Below are 18,851 nucleotides of genomic sequence, written 5' to 3' on the forward strand. Positions count from 1 at the left end.
CAGCTGGAAATCAAGCGGCTTGGCTTAGTCCCCTTTTCTTCACAGCCCTTTGCCTGGGCCTTGTGCAAAGCACATAGAATCATAGAATATCAGGGTTGGAAGGGACCTCATGCGGGAACCTGCTGCAGAGAAATTCCATCTTGTGCTCAGTGGACATGATTTCTTAAAAGACAATTCCAACCCCCTGGCTGTGCTCAGCAATTTATGGCCAGATCCGAGCCATGCACTTCCCGGAGCAGGATTCAGACCTAACTCCGCGACTGGCTCTGGAAGGGGAGACACCACAAAAAACCAAACCAGCCAGGTCTGACCCCCACTGCACGAGCCCAGGACAACGCAAGCACTGTCCAGTTCCCCTCACTCTGCGGTCAGCGCCCTGCTGGGAATGGGGCGTGTGATCCTCCAGGAACTCTCACTCTATGTTCTCCTTGTCTGGGTCTGAAGAGAGACCCCTGCCTGAGGAATGGGAAGAGAGCCTGCCAGGGGAATAGAAGTGCTGGGGAAGACCAGTGAAGGCAGCCAGAAGAATCGGCCCCAGCAGGAGAGGTGCGCACATGGGGCCCAGAGGGAGCTGTGCCAAAACACAGAGGCGCCATGTTCGTATTAACCACTTCATTTATACCGAGGCTCTGTATAAAAATAAAAGGGTTCTAATAGGATTAACAATATTAAATAAATATTTAATCGAAAGTCCTTGGCCTAGTTTATAGCTCGTCCTTTGGGTTGATGTTCAGGTCGCTGGCTCCTCGATGCTCTTGGTCTAACGTCGCTATCACTTCGTCTGCCTGGATTCGCTCCTGCAGAGAAGAGGAGGAGAAGATTATTTAATCTATTTATTACTGACCTTGGAACCAAATGTAGGAGTGGGCTGATAAAGTTTGCGGATGACACAAAGTTGGGAGGTATAGCCAATTCGGAGAAGGATCGGGATATCCTGCAGGGAGATTTGGATGACCTTGTAAACTGGAGTAATAGTAATAGGATGAAATTCAATAGTGAGAAGTGTAAGGTTATGCATTTAGGGATGACTAACAAGAATTTTAGTTATAAGCTGGGGACGCATCGGTTGGAAGTAACGGAAGAGGAGAAGGACCTCGGAGTCCTGGTTGATCGCAGGATGACTATGAGTCGGCAATGTGACGTGGCCGTGAAAAAAGCTAATGCGGTCTTGGGATGCATTAGGCGAGGTATTTCAAGTAGGGATAAGGAGGTGCTGCTTCCGTTATACAAGGCACTGGTGAGACCTCATTTGGAGTACTGTGTGCAGTTCTGGTCTCCCATGTTTAAAAAGGATGAACTCAAACTGGAACGGGTGCAGAGAAGGGCCACTAGGATGATCCGAGGAATGGAAAACCTGTCGTATGAAAGGCGACTCGAGGAGCTCGGTTTGTTTACCCTAACCAAAAGAAGGCTGAGGGGGGATATGATTGCTCTCTTTAAATATATCAGAGGGATAAATACCAGGGAAGGAGAGGAACTATTTCAGCTTAGTACTAACGTGGACACGAGAACAAATGGATATAAACTGGCCGTCGGGAAGTTTAGGCTTGAAATTAGACGAAGGTTTCTAACCGTCAGAGGGGTGAAGTTCTGGAACAGCCTTCCGAGGGAAATAGTGGGGGCGAAAGACCTCTCTGGCTTTAAGATTAAGCTTGATAAGTTTATGGAGGGGATGGTTTGATGGGATAATGTGATTTTAGTCAATAGGTCAATAACGTGCCATCGCTGGTAATTGGTAACAATGGTCAATGAGGGTCTGGCTGGAGAATCTTGCCCGCATGCTCGGGGTTCTGCTGATCGTCATATTTGGGGTCGGGAAGGAATTTTCCTCCAGGGTAGATTGGCAGAGGCCCTGGAGGTTTTTCGCCTTCCTCCGCAGCATGGGGCAGGGGTCGCTTGCTGGAGGATTCTCTGCAACTTGAAGTCTTCAAATCATGATTTGGGGACTTCAACAGCTGAGTCAAGGGAGAGATTTATTCCAGGAGTGGGAGGGTCAGCTTTTGTGGCCTGCATCATGCGGGAGGTCAGACTAGATGATCATAATGGTCCCTTCTGACCTTAAAGTCTATGAGTCTATGAGGAGGAATAAACATCAGCAGCAGTGTTGGTGTCTCCTCTCGTCTCTGAGCTATTTCTCTATCAAGGAGGAAATTCATCCTGGCACGGAAGGCCAGTATAAGACCTCGGCACAACTCACCTGGGGACACGGTGCGGTCTAATGGATTGGGCACTAAGCTGGCACTTGGGAGAGCCATTCTCAGCTCTGCCATGACCTTGCTGTATGACCTTGGGGAGGTCACGTGACTGATCCGTGCCTCAGTTTCCCCTCCCACCCTTTGACTGTCTTGCCTACTTAGATTTGAAGCTCTTTGGGGCAGGTCTCGTCCGATGCACGTACAGCACGTAGCACAACACAAATCACGACAGCACCGCCATGTACATGTGTCCTAAACTAAGGCCCCAAGGGATGGACGGGCTGTGGTTGCCAGAACCCAGAAAGCAGAAGCACAGTCTAACAACTGGATTAGTGGACTCGGTGTCAGGGCTCCTGGGCTTTATTCTGTTTTGCCGATGATTTGCTGTGTGCCCTGAGGGAGCTGTTTAACCCCCCCGTACCAGAATTTTGCCATCGGTGAAAAGGGCCCCACCAGGCTGAAGTAACTAATGGTTGTTAAGGGCTTTGAGATCACTGGCTGAAAGCACCGTGCGCTCACAAAGCCGGGGTGCGCTCCTGGTCCTCCCCCTTGCTGTGGATTTCCACTGGGATACCGGTCATTAACTGAATTGTCCACTAGGTGTCACTAATGCTCAGCATAAACATCACTCCAAGGTTCTGTCTACACTGCAATTAAGAACCTGCGGCTGACCCCTGCCAGCTGACTTGGGCTCGGGGGGCTTGAGCAAAGAGGTGGTTTAACTGCAGCATAGATGTTCGTGCTCAGGCTGGGGTCCAGGCTCTAGGACCCTGCGAGGTGGGAGGCTCCCAGACCTTGGCCTGCAGCCCGCAGGTTTCTGTCTGCAGTGTAGTCACACCCTCAGAGCCGGGCCCAGATTGCAGGCCCTGCTTCGAGACCTGGCCAAAAACGCAGCCCACGCTAGGGTCACACGGGAAACCCTCTGGGCATTTAACTCAAATCCATTTCCTTTAGCATCCTGACCCCTGTCTGTGCGCTCACTGGCGGGAGCCAGTCTTTGGAGGAGGGAAAAAGAAGTTACAAAAACAGGAGGTGAGAGGACGGCAGAATTGCGAGGTGAATTTGGGTCTGGAACAAACCAGGGACACTGGAGCTATGTCTACACTGCAGCCTGGGGTGTGACCGGCGGCTTGTGCAGATGGACCTTGCTAGCTCACTACAAACAGCAGTACAAGCCCAGGACGTACTCGCTCGCGAAGGCCAAGCCGCGGCGTCCTCGTGGCTATGTACAGTGAGCAGGTCTGCACCCCCGGCTGCAGTGTAGACAGCCCTGGGGAGGTAGAGCTGGTTAATCGCAGAGCAGTGAGCTTTCCCTCCATCCCTGCACACCTCCCTCACGCTGGGAATGACCGATAAGGCGTTGCTACAAGAGACACACGGGCAGATTTTCAGAAGTGCTGGGGGAGCAAGGAACTCCTTTCCCTGGGTCTCATGCAGCTCACTCTCTGAAGACCTTTGAAAACCCCGCCCCCAGTTTTGATGCCTGTCAGTGACAGAGGCAGCTCTAGAAGCTCAGACTGATGTGGGTAGAGGCGGCCCAGGCTTCAAGGCAATACACATGACGGGGTGAGGAAGGAGCGTGTAGCCCCTGGCCCACAACAGGGCACAACGGGCCAGGTGCACTATGGGTTTTCTTTGTGTTCCTCTGAAGCGCTTTGTCATGCTTGGGGCAGGAGGGACCTGAGGAACCACTGAGCTGATCCAATACAACAAATCCTCTTCTAGGGTGACAGTCCCCTCTGGGGAGAGCCCAGCACTAGGGCTATGCACCAGGCCAGTCCCATTCAAGGACTAGTCCCAGGACTTGACTGGTGCATATGTGATGGCTGCCACCTTGGCCCAACCCAGGGGTCCAGCCGGTGCATGGGTGACTGGGTGGTGTTGGTGGCTTGTGAGATACCAGAGGTCAGCCTGGATTATCTGGTGGTCCCGTCTGCCCTTACACTCTACCACTTGCAGAACAAAGCGCACGAGTCTCTACAGCTTGAGCCAAAGAGCCCAGCTCTGTAACAGACTGACCCCCTCAGACCAGGCACAGCAGGGGACATAAATCACACTAGCTAGTGGGTTACACAGAGACCTGGCACTTGCCCTGTCACCCTCTAAGTGGAGGTTTCAGTATAACCACGATCTGCCCAGCCCTCCACCCCCCCCAGTGTCGTAATAGGCAGGTCCCAAACATGGCTGAATTTATCAGCGCAAGCCCCTCTGAGGCAGGACAGGGTACTGTCCCCACTGTGCAGATGGGAACTGGGGCCCAGAGAAGTGAAGGTCACACAGTTCAATCCAGATCTCCTGACTCCCAGTCCAGGCCTGCTACAATGCATTTATTGCATTCATTGGGGGAAGGGTTCATTTTGCTTGGGGGAGGCTGGTTGATCCCAAAAGTCACTTTCCATCAGCATGACAGTATCCAAAGCCCTGAAGATGGGTTCCACCCAGCTATGGAAACATCCCCTGGTTCCGAGGCAGACACAACACCTCTGCCTAGGCAGGCATCTTTGTGGCTAGGCAGAGGGGCCTCTTTGCTGCACATGACGGAGCTCCCTGGTTTTCCACTAGCTCCCCGCTGTACCCCCCGTGCCATTCGTGACTGTCTCTGCTCCTGCCACGATGAAAGAACTCACCAGCTCTCTGTAAAGTGGGTCCAAAGTGAACCAGAGGGCCACAGCGCACCGCTGGCCTTTGGTGACTGCTTTGACCCCATGGGGGTTCTCCCCGCCGGATGAGAAGCTGATCATGCGCCCACACTTTGGCTTGATAGAAGCCTGTAAAAAAAAAAAAAAACCAAGTAAAACATTGCAAACACAACCAGCATTTAGACTCATGGCAAAGAACCAGCATACTGCAGATCTCTTGTGTTGCCCTGGATTCCCGTCAGTTCAGGCCCTTGACTTTAATGGATCTCTCTGGATAGCTCCAGGATACTCAAAAACTTAGTGCCAAGATGGGCATTTAGCTCCAGAAGAAGGGCTCCGTCCTGTTGCAGAGGAATAACCCAGAAAATATGATGCAGTGTGCAAAGTCTGTGCAACATTCAGTGCAACACATTCAATCATTGCAAACCAGCTGTGCTCAAACTAGGTAATAATTAGATGTTCCTTCAATGAGATCAGGTTGACCATCACACTCTGACTGCATACAAGGAAATAAGGCATACATTTCTGACAGTGAGGGTAACTGCTCCAATGTTTAATTTACCAAGGGTCACAGTGGATTTTCCATCACTGACCATTTTTAATCAAGGCAGGATGTTTTTCTAAAAGACCTGCTCTGGGAATTATTTTGGGGCAGTTCTCTGGCATGTGCTATACAGGGGTCAGACAAGATGATCACAAAGGTTCCTTCTAGCCTTGGAAACCAGGAATCTATGAAACACGAGCAATGTTCCTCTTCTCCCTCTTTTGGAGCCATATGTAATTTCTGATGGGGCCAGATAATATTCAGAGATGGCTGAAGCTGGCTTTGGGATAACTTATGTCTTGTGGCTAGCTATATAAACAACATATAAAGCAAACCTGACCCTGATGCTGCTACAATCTAGCCTGGCTGAATTCACACTGAATCACTGCAACGGCGCTGCAAGGGGGACTGGCAAGCCCCCAGGAAGCAGGGCCCTGCCTGATGTCCTGCAGCGGGTGTGGTGACTTTAAACTGCCTGCTTCAGCCTGGTCCACATGGCTCAACGTGGGAGCAGTTCTAGAGTCAGCAAAATGACCAGCTGGGATAATAACCCCCCCCCGCCCCCCCCCCCCCCCCCCCCGCTTCCTGCAGAGTCACTCCTAATATAGGGTAATCTTCAGTGCTGGAATACAAAAGACTCCTGAATTTCAGGACAATTGGACCAGCCCCGGTCAATCGATCTGATTTCCCTTGCAGCCTGCGTGGCTGTGGAGCTCCTGCAATATCTGGGCTGAACTGACACACCATAGGGGTGACTAGCACTTTTGAAAACAGACATTTCTCTAAAGGCCTGGCATTGGACTCCTTATTCCGAAAGTGCCTTTCAAACAGAGAACTGGACAGTTGATATTTCATACATAAGAACATAAGAACGCCCAGACTGGGTCAGACCAAGGGTCCATCTAGCCCAGTATCCTGTCTGCCAACAGTGGCCAGTGCCAGGTGCCCCAGAGGGAATGAACAGAGCAGGGAATCAAGTGATCCATCCCCTGTTGCCCATTCCCAGCTTCTGGCAAACAGAAGCTAGGGACACCATCCCTGTCCATCCTGGCTAATAGCCATTGATGGACCTGTCCTCCATGAATTACAGGCAGTCCTCGACTTTACAACGTTCGACTTAAGACATTTCTGAATTGACACTCTGATTTAACTTACGACAATTGGTTTTGACTTTATGACATTCGGTCCCGAGTGGATTGCGGTTCCAAGTTACAACATTTCGACTTACAACGCAATTTTCAGGAACCAATTGTGTCGTAAGTCCAAAGACTGCCTGAATCTAGTTCTTTTTTGAACCATGTTATAGTCTTGGCCTTCACAACATCTTCTGGCAAAGAGTTCCACAGGTGGACTGTGCGTTGTGTGAAAAAATTACCAGGTACTTCCTTTTGTTTGTTTTAAACCTGCTGCCTATTAATTTCATTTGGTGACCCCGAGTTCTTGTGTTATGAGGAGGAGTAAATAACACTTCCTTATTTACGTTCTCCACACCAGTCATGATTTTATAGACCTCTATCATATCCCCCTTAGCCGTCTCTTTTCCAAGGTGAAAAGTCCCAGTTTTATTAATCTCTCTTCATATGGAAGCCGTTCCATATCCCTAATCATTTTTGTTGCCCTTTTCTGAACATTTTCCAATTCCAATATACCTTTTTTGAGGTGGGGTGACCACATCTGCATGCAGTATTCAAGATGTGGGCGTACCATGGATTTATATAGAGGCAATATGATCTTTTGTCTTATTATCTATCCCTTTCTTAATGATTCCCAACATTCTGTTCGCTTTTTTGGCTGCCGCTGCACTCTGAGTGGATGTTTTCAGAGAACTATCCACAATGACTCCAAGATCTCTTTCTTGAGTAGTAACAGCTAATTTAGACCCCATCACTGTATATCTATAGTTGGGATTATACATAACCAATGTGCATTACTTTGCATTTATCAACACTGAACTGAATTCAAAGGACTCATAGCAAGCACAAATTCTGTCTTTAAATGAAGGTGGCTGGAGAGTGGAGGAGACAAGGATGGGGAAACACTTACAATCTAACCCTACACTGTGATTGGCTTATTTCTTTAACAGGATATCACTTGTATCATTCTAGGTGGGTTAACAGGAGTGTCGTATGTAAGACGTTGGAGGTAATTGTCCTGCTCTACTCAGCACTGATGAGGCCTCTGCTGGAGTACTGTGCCCAATTTGAGGGAAGATGTGGACAGACTGGAGAGAGGCCAGAGGAGAGCAACAAAAATGATCCAAGGTTTAGAAAACCTGAACTATGAGGAAAGTTTAAAAAACGGGGCAGGTTTAGTGTGGAGAAGAGCAGACCGAGAGGGGACCTGATAACAGTCTTCAGATATGTGAGAGGCTGTTATAAAAAGAACAGGGATCAAGCGTTCTCTATGTCCACTGAAGAGAGGATCAGAAGCAATGGGCTTAATGTGCAGCAAGGGAGATGCAGGTTAGACATTAGGAAGAACTTTCTAACTCTCAGGGGAGTTGAGCTCTGGAACAGGCTCACCAGGGAGGTTGTGGAATCCCCGTCACTGGAGGCTTTTAAGAACAGGATGAACAGGGATGGTCTAGGTTTTCTTGGTCCTCCCACAGCGCAGGGGGCCGGATTTGATGACCTTACTTTTCTATGATACAGTGTTGTTGAAGCCATGTTGGTCTCGGGATAGTAGAGAGACAAGGTGGGGGAGGTCATATCTTTTATTGGACCAACTTCTGTTGGCGAGAGAGGCAAAGTTTTGTACCTCACCCACCTTGTCTTGCTTGCTTCAAATTTGACCACTAGGGGGTGCAGAAGCTCAGTCAATTGGGCAACCACATGAAGTAGGATCCTCGGCCAGCCTGTCTGGTTTTTTTTAATAAACTTTGTGTCTTAGTCTAAACCTTTTACTTAATGGATCAGAGATTCCAAAAATCCACTCTGCAGAAGTCAGGAATCCTGAGTGATTGTAGGCGCATGGGCTGCCAGCAGCAAGGTTACGACACGGCTTTAGTAGGGAAAGTAACAAATACTTTCCTCATGGATTGTATTTTCTAAATGGACAACCAACCTAATTCTCAATCAGAGAGGGACAATCCCCTCTCATTGATATATTTTGCTTTCCACAACCAAATCTCTGTCCAACTTCTCATGAGTGATGTACCCGAGAATTCAGATTCTAATATCTAAACTGTATTGTTAAATCTATTCACCTAAATGTGGGTTATTGCGGATTATGTACTCTACGTATCATATGACTTTTAAAAACTAACTTTGTATTTGTGGATAATCTAAGCACTATACCCAGATGTACAGACACTCTTTTCCCAACCTATGTATTATATAATTTTTTTAACATTAGCTTTAATACGAATTTTAAATTTGCTTCCACTTGTATCTCCCATAACTAGGGTGACCAGATGTCCCAATTTTATAGGGACAGTCATGATTTTTGGGTCTTTTTCTTATATAGGCTCCTATTTGCCCCCCCCGGCCCCCTGTCCTGATTTTTCACACTTGCTGTCTGGTCACCCTACTCATGACAGAGGAACAGAAATTGCTTGTTAGCTTAATTTGGTAGCAATAAAAACCCTCCCACCGGTTAAGGCTGTCCTCATTGGCCGTTGTAGAGAGGGGGTGGCTGTGGGCCACACTGAAGACCTCACACTCTGGGTAGCCTTGTTCTGCAGCATTAGAACGGTGAATGTCTTTTCAGATTACACCCAGAATGGATTCTAGTCTAAGGTTACCAAAGCTAGGGATGTGACTGTTTTATGGAGGGGCCCACTCGTCTGAGGTCATAGCTGAAGTCATCTGAAAAGCCCTGGCTGTCCACGGCCCCAGCTGTGGCCCTTTTACTGGATCCCAGAATGCGTTACCCTTTTCACTCCTGAGGGCCCAATCCTGCTGCCACTGAAATCACGGAGTGTTTTTCCATTGCCTCCAAGGAGACCAGGGTCAGTTTTGTTCAGCAACAGCGGCGTGTATCTTTCCCGCACTCCGCCCTGCTGTCTCTCTGTGTGACTCAACTTGGAAAGGAAGTTAACAAGCATCTTCCCGAGTGGCTCGACCAATCCCTGCTCGGCTGACACACGCTAGCAGAGAGCGGAAGAGCTCTGTGAACACGTCCCAGGGAATGGAGTTAGCAGCTTGACATTTGTGCTGCCTTATGAACAGGTTCCCTCTAGACCATCACTGGGTGGCCAAAGAAGAAGGCTGTTTGTCAGGACACCTGGGTTCTCTTTTTAGGCTTGATGCTAACCCGCTGCACAGCCTTGGGCAAGCTGCATCACCTCTCCGTGCCTCGGTTTCTCCATCTGTAAACTGGGGTAATCACCATCGCAATCCTCCTCACCAAGGCATGAGACTTATCTAATATTTCTCAAGTGCTTCGAGCTCTTCTGACGGAAAGCACTGCTGAATATCAGCGTCATCGTCAGACCGTGCATTTCGTCTAACTCCTCTGCCATCAAACGTTGGCCGATGGGAAAAAGCAGTAGACCAGCTCTGTTTACTGCATTGCTCAGCGTTAAGTGTAGGGAACAAGAACTCTAAGGGCCCAATCCCTCAAAAGGGTATTCAGGTGCCGAACTCCCATCGAACTCCTAAATACTTCCGAGGCGTTGGACCAAAGTCCCACGCACCATGGGCAGTTCATAGTGTTGGACACTTGTGAGACAAGATAGGCGGGACCAGCCTCCGGTTCAGGAACTCCCATGGGGCCTCCTCTCCCCTAGTACAAAAACTGGCGCTCTGGAGGAACGGACTAGGAAGGAAAACAACGTGGATCTCCTCAGCCAACCCACTGACATCGGCTTTGCCAGCCAAGGCGGTTTACTTACAGTAACAGTTTTGGCATCCATCTCCGTGAATATAAACTCCCCGCCTTCGAAATCCGTGTTCATGTACAGCAGAGCGCTGGGGGAAGAATGACAAGATCCCAGTGAGGCTGGCTGGCCGCCCCTGGGCGGGAAGGGAGGGGCTCACAGTGGACATTAACACATACAGGATTTGCCCCAGCAGATCTGGCCCGTGGGCCAGTGGGAAGAAGAATGCTCACCACTCTCCCAGGGCCCACTCCGCCTGCCAGGGAAAGGCTCCCACTGACGTCAATGGGAGGTGGCTGGGCCCACAGGATTTCAGGGGTTCGAGTCCCGCCTGTCCTGTGGGTGCTAGCAGGGGCAGGTATGTGGGGGATGGAGATGGGGTGGGTAATCTCCCCTCTGGGTTGTATCTAAGCCCAGCAGGGACGCACCTCCATCCTTCCTGGCATGGATGTGCTGACCATGTCCCCAGACTGGCCAGCCTTGCGAGGTGGGTGAAACAGCCTAGAACGCCATGGGGCTGCCGCAGCCAACCGCTGCCTGGACCTTGGCCCCAATTCCTCCTAAAACCACGACCGTACCATGGATCTGGAGCCTGCCTCCTCAGCCCATCGCTGGCTGGGATCTACCTGCTCTAGGGCGGCCGACCTTTACCAGGCATCAAAGCGGGCTCTCCTGGTCACGCCCCACCGACCTGGTGCCCAGCGAGGAACATGCCCGGTCTGTTTCCCCGGCCTGGCACCTGCATCTGGCACACGGCATCTCAGCCCCGCGTTCCTACCTGTAATCCCGGAAGGTGTAGGCCGGGGGCTCCTTCCAGCACTCGCTGGCCTCAGGATCCAGCAGGCAGTTGTCGGCATGGATGGGATGGCTCAGGTCGTTCCTTTTCTCCTGCTGGCCTAGGCAGTACCACGCGGGGGGAGAGGAAGAGGTGAGATGAGTGTGACAGGCTCTCCGAGCTCAGCTCCCCACCGTGGCCTTTGCACTTGGGAGGGGTCTCGCTGCCAGCAAAAATGCAAAGACCGCGGGCGAAGAGGGGGACTCCGGGGAGCCCGGAGACAAAGAACTGACACCTGCCTTGAGCCCACCGCAGCAAGGCAGGAAACACCGTGGGTCAGATGGAACAGACACGCCAATCTGGGGTGACTGAGAGCAAAGGGGGGCACTGAGACAGAGAAGGGAAGGAGGAGAGGCAGACGAGAGATGAAGAACGAAAGAACGAACAAACTCATGCCCCCTGCAGGTGGCTTCCTCCAGGGAGGACGTGGGGGAGGCATCTCCGAGGCAGGAGACAGTACAAACAGCGCCGTTCCCTCCCTCCGGACTGTTTCTTTAGCACTGAGCCGCCAGGCCGGCCCCTGCCCCCCTTACCCGGCAGGGCGGTGCGGCACACCATGTGCGTGTAGGAGAAGTAGAGGGTGGAGTTCAGCCGGAAGTAGGACTCCACAATCCTGCGGGCCTTCTCGCTGACGTCGTAGAACAGGCGGGCGCTCTTGAGCGGGACGCGCCCCTCGTAGCCGAACTGCAGGGCAAGCACACGCCAGAGTGAGCACCGGCCGCCCAGAGGGCAGCAGAGCACCCCCCGAGCCCCGGAGAGAGGGGCAAATCGCACCTTGAGAGCTTTGAGGACGGTGGCCCCTTCAAACTTCTCATTGGGGGTGTGGGGTGAGCTTTTCCCACGATAGCCATCTCCAGCCAGCATGATCCCCTGGAAGAAAAGACATGAGCAGAGGTCAGAGGGCAGGGACATCGATTATCCTGAGCAGAAACCCCCAAATCCGGTTTATCCTGCTCTCCCCACCCAAAATATCTAACCCTCACCAATAAGAAATACTGATGGAATTAGGCGAGTTCCCTTCTGCTTTGGTCACCGTCAATGGCAATGGCTAAGGGCCGATTGCAACATCGTTACTGGTTGAGATGACAATTGAGCCGCCATGGCTCTGTGACAACCCAGAGAGATTCAGGAGTGCAAGGCTGTGTTTTTAGCTCAGCTACTACTTTGCTTTCGGGCAAGCCACTCCACCACAGTGCCTCAGTTTCCCCCTCTCTAAAATGGGGATAATGGTCCTTATCTCCTCTGCAAAGTCCTTGCAGATCTCTGGGTTGAAAGCACTATGTAAAAGCTGGGTAGTATTGTTCGAGAACACAGCTCAAATTTTGCTAAAGAAGAAAAATGGAAAATTATCCTCGCAACTCATGAACTTTCCTTAAATGTCATCCAGTTTTTTTAAAATGAAAATATCTGCTGTGGGATTCAAGGCTCCCCACCAAAGTCTTGTTGAACTCAAAGCTTACGGCCCTGTGTGCAGAGAGAAACCGGGAGAAAATGATAGACAGCTAGCGAAAACGGCCCGCTGCTATCACTGTCCCCTCTGAGTGAAATGCAAAAAGTAAACAAACTGCACCCCTCGGGGAAACGCGAATGAGATGATTCAACTCACTTCAGGGGCTACCTGGAACCCAGGCAAAGGGATTATTTAGGGGTGGGCTATTCCCTAATGGGGTCTTCTTATGTAACCAGCAAACACAGTGGGCCACATCCAGAGCTGGTGTCTATCGGCGCTGCATGGGCCGGCAGTGGGGCTGGAGAGGACTGCAGACGGCCGTTTGATATGCTCCCCTAGTGCACGGATCACACCGTTTTGTAACCTCTGACCCTGGATACACCCACGCAACTCCCAGAGACCTCGTTAGCGGTTACGTGCGTGTGGGAGGCTGGAATTTGGAGACACGTTCTTTGTGTTTGCTGGGGGCCTTGTGCAGTTAGGCAAAACCAGACAATTACACCCTCTGCACATGACTCCCCAGCCCAGATCCTCTGCCCACGTGGTTCCTCTGCAACCAGCAACCCCTCCGACCCCGCCCCTCCACCCAGCAGCCCCCCCCCTTACAGCCCCCCCCGCCATCTCAGATGCTCACATTGGCCACTCTGCGCAGCTCCTGGCACTCCTCCTCCGAGATGACGTTATCCAGTAGCACTCGCTGCGTGCCGTTCAGCTGCTGGGAGTTATAGATGAACTGCACGTCGCTGTAGAGCAGAGACCCGCCTAACGGAAAGACAGATACAAAACAACCCTGAACAGGACACCTCTTCACTGGCTTGTCAGTCACACGGAGGCACCAGGCCAGCTGAGATCACCCTGGTGGCGTTCCAGAGGCCTGGCTTCACAGCCGTGTAACAGAGAGCAGGATCTGGCCTGGTGTCAATAACAAAGACACAGAGGTGAAATCCACTCACTGCGAGAGTGCCAGAGATTCCCACTTTCTCATCAGGCTCTTTGGCAACGCACGGGCCAGACTCTAAAACGCTGCACAGAGACGCAACGGGGCCCCGGACACCAGCTAACTGGCTTTTTCGCAGAGCAGCCAATAGAACCAATTCCTATTTTAAGTCGACCCTAAATTTCCACTGCATGCGTTCTGTACGAGCCTTTTTGTATTTGGCTCAAGGCACCGGCCCCTGGAATAGTCATCAGCATTTTTTCTGTCTTCTTTTTACTCTGCGGCTGCTGGGAGCGAGCTGCATTACTCCTACCTAATGCTGCTGACGGGAGCTTTCATTGAAGGCCAATCTGCGGTCATGGAGCGGATCTGCCCCCCACCCCACCCCACCCCACCCCCCGCAGGGCTCCTGGGAGACCAGGAAGCTGTGGAAGTGGCAGTTCTGTGCCGCTGGGGACCACTCCATTGTGCTGCTCCCAGTAGCCTCACCCCTCCAGTGTCCCCCCTCCAGTTTGCTGAATCCTTCTCGTCTCTCGTTTTCTACGTTCTAAGCTCCTTAGCGCTGGGCCGGTCTCACGATGCGTGCGCAGCAGCTCGCACGAAAGGGCCTGGCTTCCCAAACGGGGCCTCCAGGGGCTAGCGCATCACAAATCAGTCCTAGTCCTAAGGCCCCATTACTGGAGGGGTCATTCCTAAAGGCCCTGGGAAGGGCTGGAGACAAAGCTGACTGCTGCCATCACAGGCAGCTCGAACACCAATGTTCCGCCCCCTTCTCGTAGGCCTGCAGCACCCGATTCGGCCTGGCCGCCCTTCCGTCACGCCAGAGAGGCGGCCGGGCCGAACTGCAGTGAGCAGCATTGCAACCTGGCCCGCAGGGTCACAATGCCGCTCAAATTGTCCTGACAGAGGAGCCAGATCTGCTGCCTAGTTTATCTATTGCTAGAAGCGCCCCTGGCTAGATTCGCTCTATGAAGGCAGGCCTGCACCTCCCTCTCCCATCATGCTCTGGGGCAGACCCCCATTTTCCAGGCCTGCAAGCTCGTAGGGGCACTAAAATTATTTCAGGCCAGCAAAACTTCATCCCGGTGTCCTGGCGCTGCAGCCGTACGCAAGCCTGCTGTGACTCGGCCTGATGCGGTATGCTTTGGCTACAGGAAAGCCGTCAAACACCAGCTGAAGAGACATCGCATGTTTTACTGGGCATGGGGACGCACACAGTTGTTTCCTGTGGTATTCCCTGGAGATTCCAGCCAAGATCCCTTTTTTGTGGAAGAATTTTACATAATCAATTCATATCTGTTCACAATGGGTAATATCTTGGGTTGGTTTTGAGGTCCCCTTGAAATCTACCAGGCAATGTATTGTCCCGATAGCATGGAGATAATGCCGTCTTCACTTGGCACAAGTCTGCCTTGGGCCAGCATTCCATACTGCAGATTGGGGTCAGGACAGGTTTTTTGTCCTGGGTTTGTACAGCGCCTAGCTCCTAGGAGCTAGGGTATTACAAATAAATACTAGGCAGTTGGTGAATCGGACGCGTACCTTGCAGGGAGCGGGGAAGTGATTAGCTATTTGGCTCACACGCTCGCTCTCCTGCGCACGGACACGGGATGAGGCCGCCCTCATCCAAACAGAAAAACAAGACAATGAAAACAAAGTCTGTGTGTTTCGAAAACTAAATCCTTAACCAGATGTTTCTCGGGGGGGGGGGGGGGGGGGGGGAGGTGAAACGCTTCGGAGCCACGGGAAACAGAACTGCTGTTGGAAAGCTGCAATGAAAAGCAGGCAGTGGCAGCACAGCACGTCTCTCGAAATGTGGCACGATGGAGCATTTCTACTAAATCCTCCTTTCTTTGCCAACTGCAGCACATTGCTGGTTTGGAAGGGCTCCAGGCCAACGGAGGAGACACCATAGTGAGTCGAGATCCCATCGCTTGCCGAGGAATGATCTGCAAAGAAGATTTAGGTTTCTTGGACGGGGAGCATCCCTCACAGTCCGTTCTGTCGCTTGATGATAATATTTATTATAAACACGCACGTATCAGAAAGAGAGTCCTGGATCCAAACCTCCCACACTCGGGGCACTAGTCAATTGGGCTCTGAACTTCCTGGATCAGATTCGTCTCTTATACATACCCAATACAGTGGGCACCTCTAAGAAAGTTTTTGTTCCTGCTTCCTTCTGGATTTGCTTTCAGTAGCTCCCCATTGCTGGCAGAAGATCAACTTCAATAACCAGGATGGAGTTGTTAAAAAGTGAACCACAAATATCCAGCAAGCTGACATGGATGTGCTGCATGCCCCCGCCAGGGAAAGGAGGGTGACTGCTACGTCGCAAACATGAAACTTCATTTTCCTTCGGTTTGTAGGTGCTGATCTACCTGGCGCCTGTGCTGTGCTGGGTCCCAGCATGCACGGTGCTGGTGAGCTCTCCAGTGCAAACGGGGAAGTGCTAGGGCTTTGCTCATGGCTAGACTGTCTTTACAAAACCGAAGGATTTGCCCTGGCCTTGCACTGTTCACGTGGAGGTCTCCAAACACTTTACAGACATCCACCGAGCCTCTCACTGGGAAGCAGCAGCATCACTACTTAGAGGATGGGCAAAGGCAGGCCCAAAGGGGTTAACTGGCCCCATGCAGCTGGGAATGGAACCCAGGAGCTCTGACTCGCAGTCCTCTAAATGTAACCAGGACCAGCAGACACAGTGCTGAAAGCGATCTGTCCTTGTCGTCCTCATCTCATCTAACTCCGGGCCTCCCAGTGGTTAGGATAGCTCCCAGACAGGCCCATATAAGCCACCAAACAGCTGACCAAGGGCTCAATTCTGTTTGCTTCACCCAAGCGAACAATCCAGTGGAAGCGAACAGGACTCCTTCTGGGAGTAAAGCGAACAAGATCTGGGGCCTGATCCACTGACCACAAACCAGCGGGGAGTCAGACCAACGGTCCCAAGCAGTGAAAAGATCAAGGGATTAGGAACAGAGCCTATTACTAATCCCCACCCTACGCCATTCAGGAATGGAGCTCGGGAGGCTTTTCATTTTTGGCGACATTTTTGTAATTCCAGCCATCTGCTGGGGAAAGCCACGAATGACGCCGACTGTATGTTACGGTTACAACAGATCATTTGCAGCCAAAAATAAAAAAGGAGCCGTATTCGTTCTGACAGCTCACATGTGCTGCGAGATTCATTCTGAATCAATCCTCCGGCCAGCTTTGTGCACACACGGGGGCGGCCAACCCAAAGGAGTTTGGCCTCAGAGTTTGGAGGCAAAACCCAAGTACTCAAATTCTGAGGAGACACCAAGACCTTCTGAGGATCAGCTGTTTGGAGAACCAGCAGCTCCATTCCTGCAAAGCCCAGCAGCTCTAGCCCCATGGAGCCCCTAAGCTTTGCAGCAATGCAGGTCCACGTCATGTTCAGGACTGGAGAAACCCTGCACACACCCCACAGGCAATGAAACCAGCAGCTTCTGGAATAATGCTAACGCTGGGAGTTCGGCTAACTTCGGCAATCCTCATCCCTTCCCTGCTCTGCTCCGTGCCCTCGCCAGGCTCAGAGGACACAACCAATCTTGGGTTAAACCTGAATTTGAGTGAATCAAGGTTTGCCTGTAACTTCAAAGCCAGGTGAACCCTTAGCTCAAAACAAATGTGGTCTTTGCATCCCGAGTGCCTGTTCCATGTGGCCAGGGCTGAAGCGAGGATGGCAGGAGGTGGCTTGGTGCGTGGAGAAGCTGAAGCTGCCGTCCCTTTCCTCCAGGTGCTCTGGGAGCCCATCCTCAAGCGCAGTATTTTCTGGAGAGGCTCGTGATGCGCTGGCTGGCTTTGGCGTCTGCCAGGGCTGACCCTGCAACATTGGGATGTTTATCCTGGCAGAGAGGAGCCCAGTGTGGGTCGAGATCAAAGACCAAAAAAGCCTGAAGGAACAGAAGGCCTTACAAATGTGTTTTGGTTCCTTACAGCCGGTTTGCACAGAGCTGACCCAGCCAACTTGCAGCCGCCGCCTTGGGAGCTGTAGTGTGAACACTGCATCCTTGTATCACACCTTCGGTATGTACTTGGCTAGGATCCTCCAGCTTTCCGGGCCTGTGGTTACAACTGCAGCGGGATCAAGGGGAAACCTAACATCACACACACACATTGTGACGGTGCTAATGATTTGTTTCGCCTCCAGTGTGTCTCGAGACTTTATATGCTCATGAAAAGAGGGGCTCCGTTATCTAAGGCAGTACGTGCGTCAACACAAGCTGGAATGGAACAGGGCAACAAGATCACTGGCATTTTCTTGGGCTAAATCTAGACACCCAGGGGGCCAGATTCTGATCTAAATGACACACGTGGGAATCTGCAGCAAGCCCACTGAGCTCAATGAAATGATGCCTATGCAAAGCCAGGACGGGAAAGAATCAGGTCCCAAATGTGTCATGGACAGAGTCTGTCACAAAGGGTTTTCTGGGCAAATCTCTGAAAGGAATGAAAAATAAAACCCATTTTTTGGAGAGTGATTTTTCAGATTTTTTACAAACAAAAAACAATCCTTTTTCCTTATGCCCCCCTTTTCTCTTTCCTTTCTTCTCCCCTTTTTTCACTGGAAACAGGGAAAATAAAAAGGAAATTAAAGGTGGGGGGAGACAGAAACTGAAAGTCTTTTAGTTTTGGTGTGTGTTTTTTTTACTGAAAACTTGGAGAATTTCAGCTAAAGTGAAAATTTCCCACAAAAAATTAAAGAAAGAAAAAACAAACCAAAAAGGATTCGACTAAAAAATCCCAATTAGCTTTTGTACCAGGCAGCTTACTCGGGAGCTCTCAAGTACCAGGCTTTCCGACATTGCCTGTGCTGTGCGAGAGCAATATATGGATCGCTTTCCACGATGGTGGGCCAAACGCAGCCCCCGGAGAGACATGCAGCGTGGTCCAAGACTGCGGGGCCACTCAACTCAGGAGGGAGTGTTTGTTGCTGCTGAGAGTTGTGCCTGGATATTAAAGACGACGGTGGCCGTGATGTGCTTCGTTGCACGCAAACTGGGCACAGCCGCTGATGATCTGAACAAGTAGCTGATGTGGCCCTGGCAAGTGCAAATGTTAGTTTCCCCCAGTGTTGATCACACAGTGTTATTCATGCTCTGCGTCGTTTTTGCCTGCCGCTGCTGACCATGATTTCCAAAGGGAGCAATGGCCAGGATTACCCAGGAAGCATTGCAAGATCTTGTTACAGTGACAGCCACAGGGCAGAACCCTCCCTTCCCCCATCCAAAGAGCAGAGCAAAGGTCCTCATATTTGACGTGATTTTCTCTCCCGCCCAAGCAAGGTGGAGCCGGCTCAGCGGTGGAGACAGGAGATCTGCTATGGCTGGCTTGCTGTCAGGCTGCTTTGTAGCGAAGGAATGGCTTTGGAGTTTGGCAAGAGCGCGCCTGATTTCAAAATCATC

General features: G+C 51.3%; 1 protein-coding gene across 1 annotated transcript in view; it reads right to left on the reverse strand.

The window, feature by feature from the left end:
• Positions 1-704: 704 nt before the first annotated feature.
• Positions 705-18,851, reverse strand: part of P3H2 (prolyl 3-hydroxylase 2) — a 112,343-nt gene continuing 94,196 nt past the window's right edge. Inside the window, exons 9-15 of the mRNA XM_065410940.1 lie at positions 13,117-13,244; positions 11,807-11,902; positions 11,566-11,716; positions 10,976-11,093; positions 10,213-10,288; positions 4,823-4,963; positions 705-797 (exon numbers count right to left, since the gene is read on the reverse strand). Of these exons, the coding sequence (XP_065267012.1) occupies positions 705-797; positions 4,823-4,963; positions 10,213-10,288; positions 10,976-11,093; positions 11,566-11,716; positions 11,807-11,902; positions 13,117-13,244 (803 nt within the window). The remainder of the gene's footprint in view (positions 798-4,822; positions 4,964-10,212; positions 10,289-10,975; positions 11,094-11,565; positions 11,717-11,806; positions 11,903-13,116; positions 13,245-18,851) is intronic.

The sequence above is a fragment of the Emys orbicularis genome, chromosome 9 (genome assembly GCF_028017835.1).
Source record: "Emys orbicularis isolate rEmyOrb1 chromosome 9, rEmyOrb1.hap1, whole genome shotgun sequence".
NCBI lineage: Eukaryota > Metazoa > Chordata > Testudines > Emydidae > Emys > Emys orbicularis.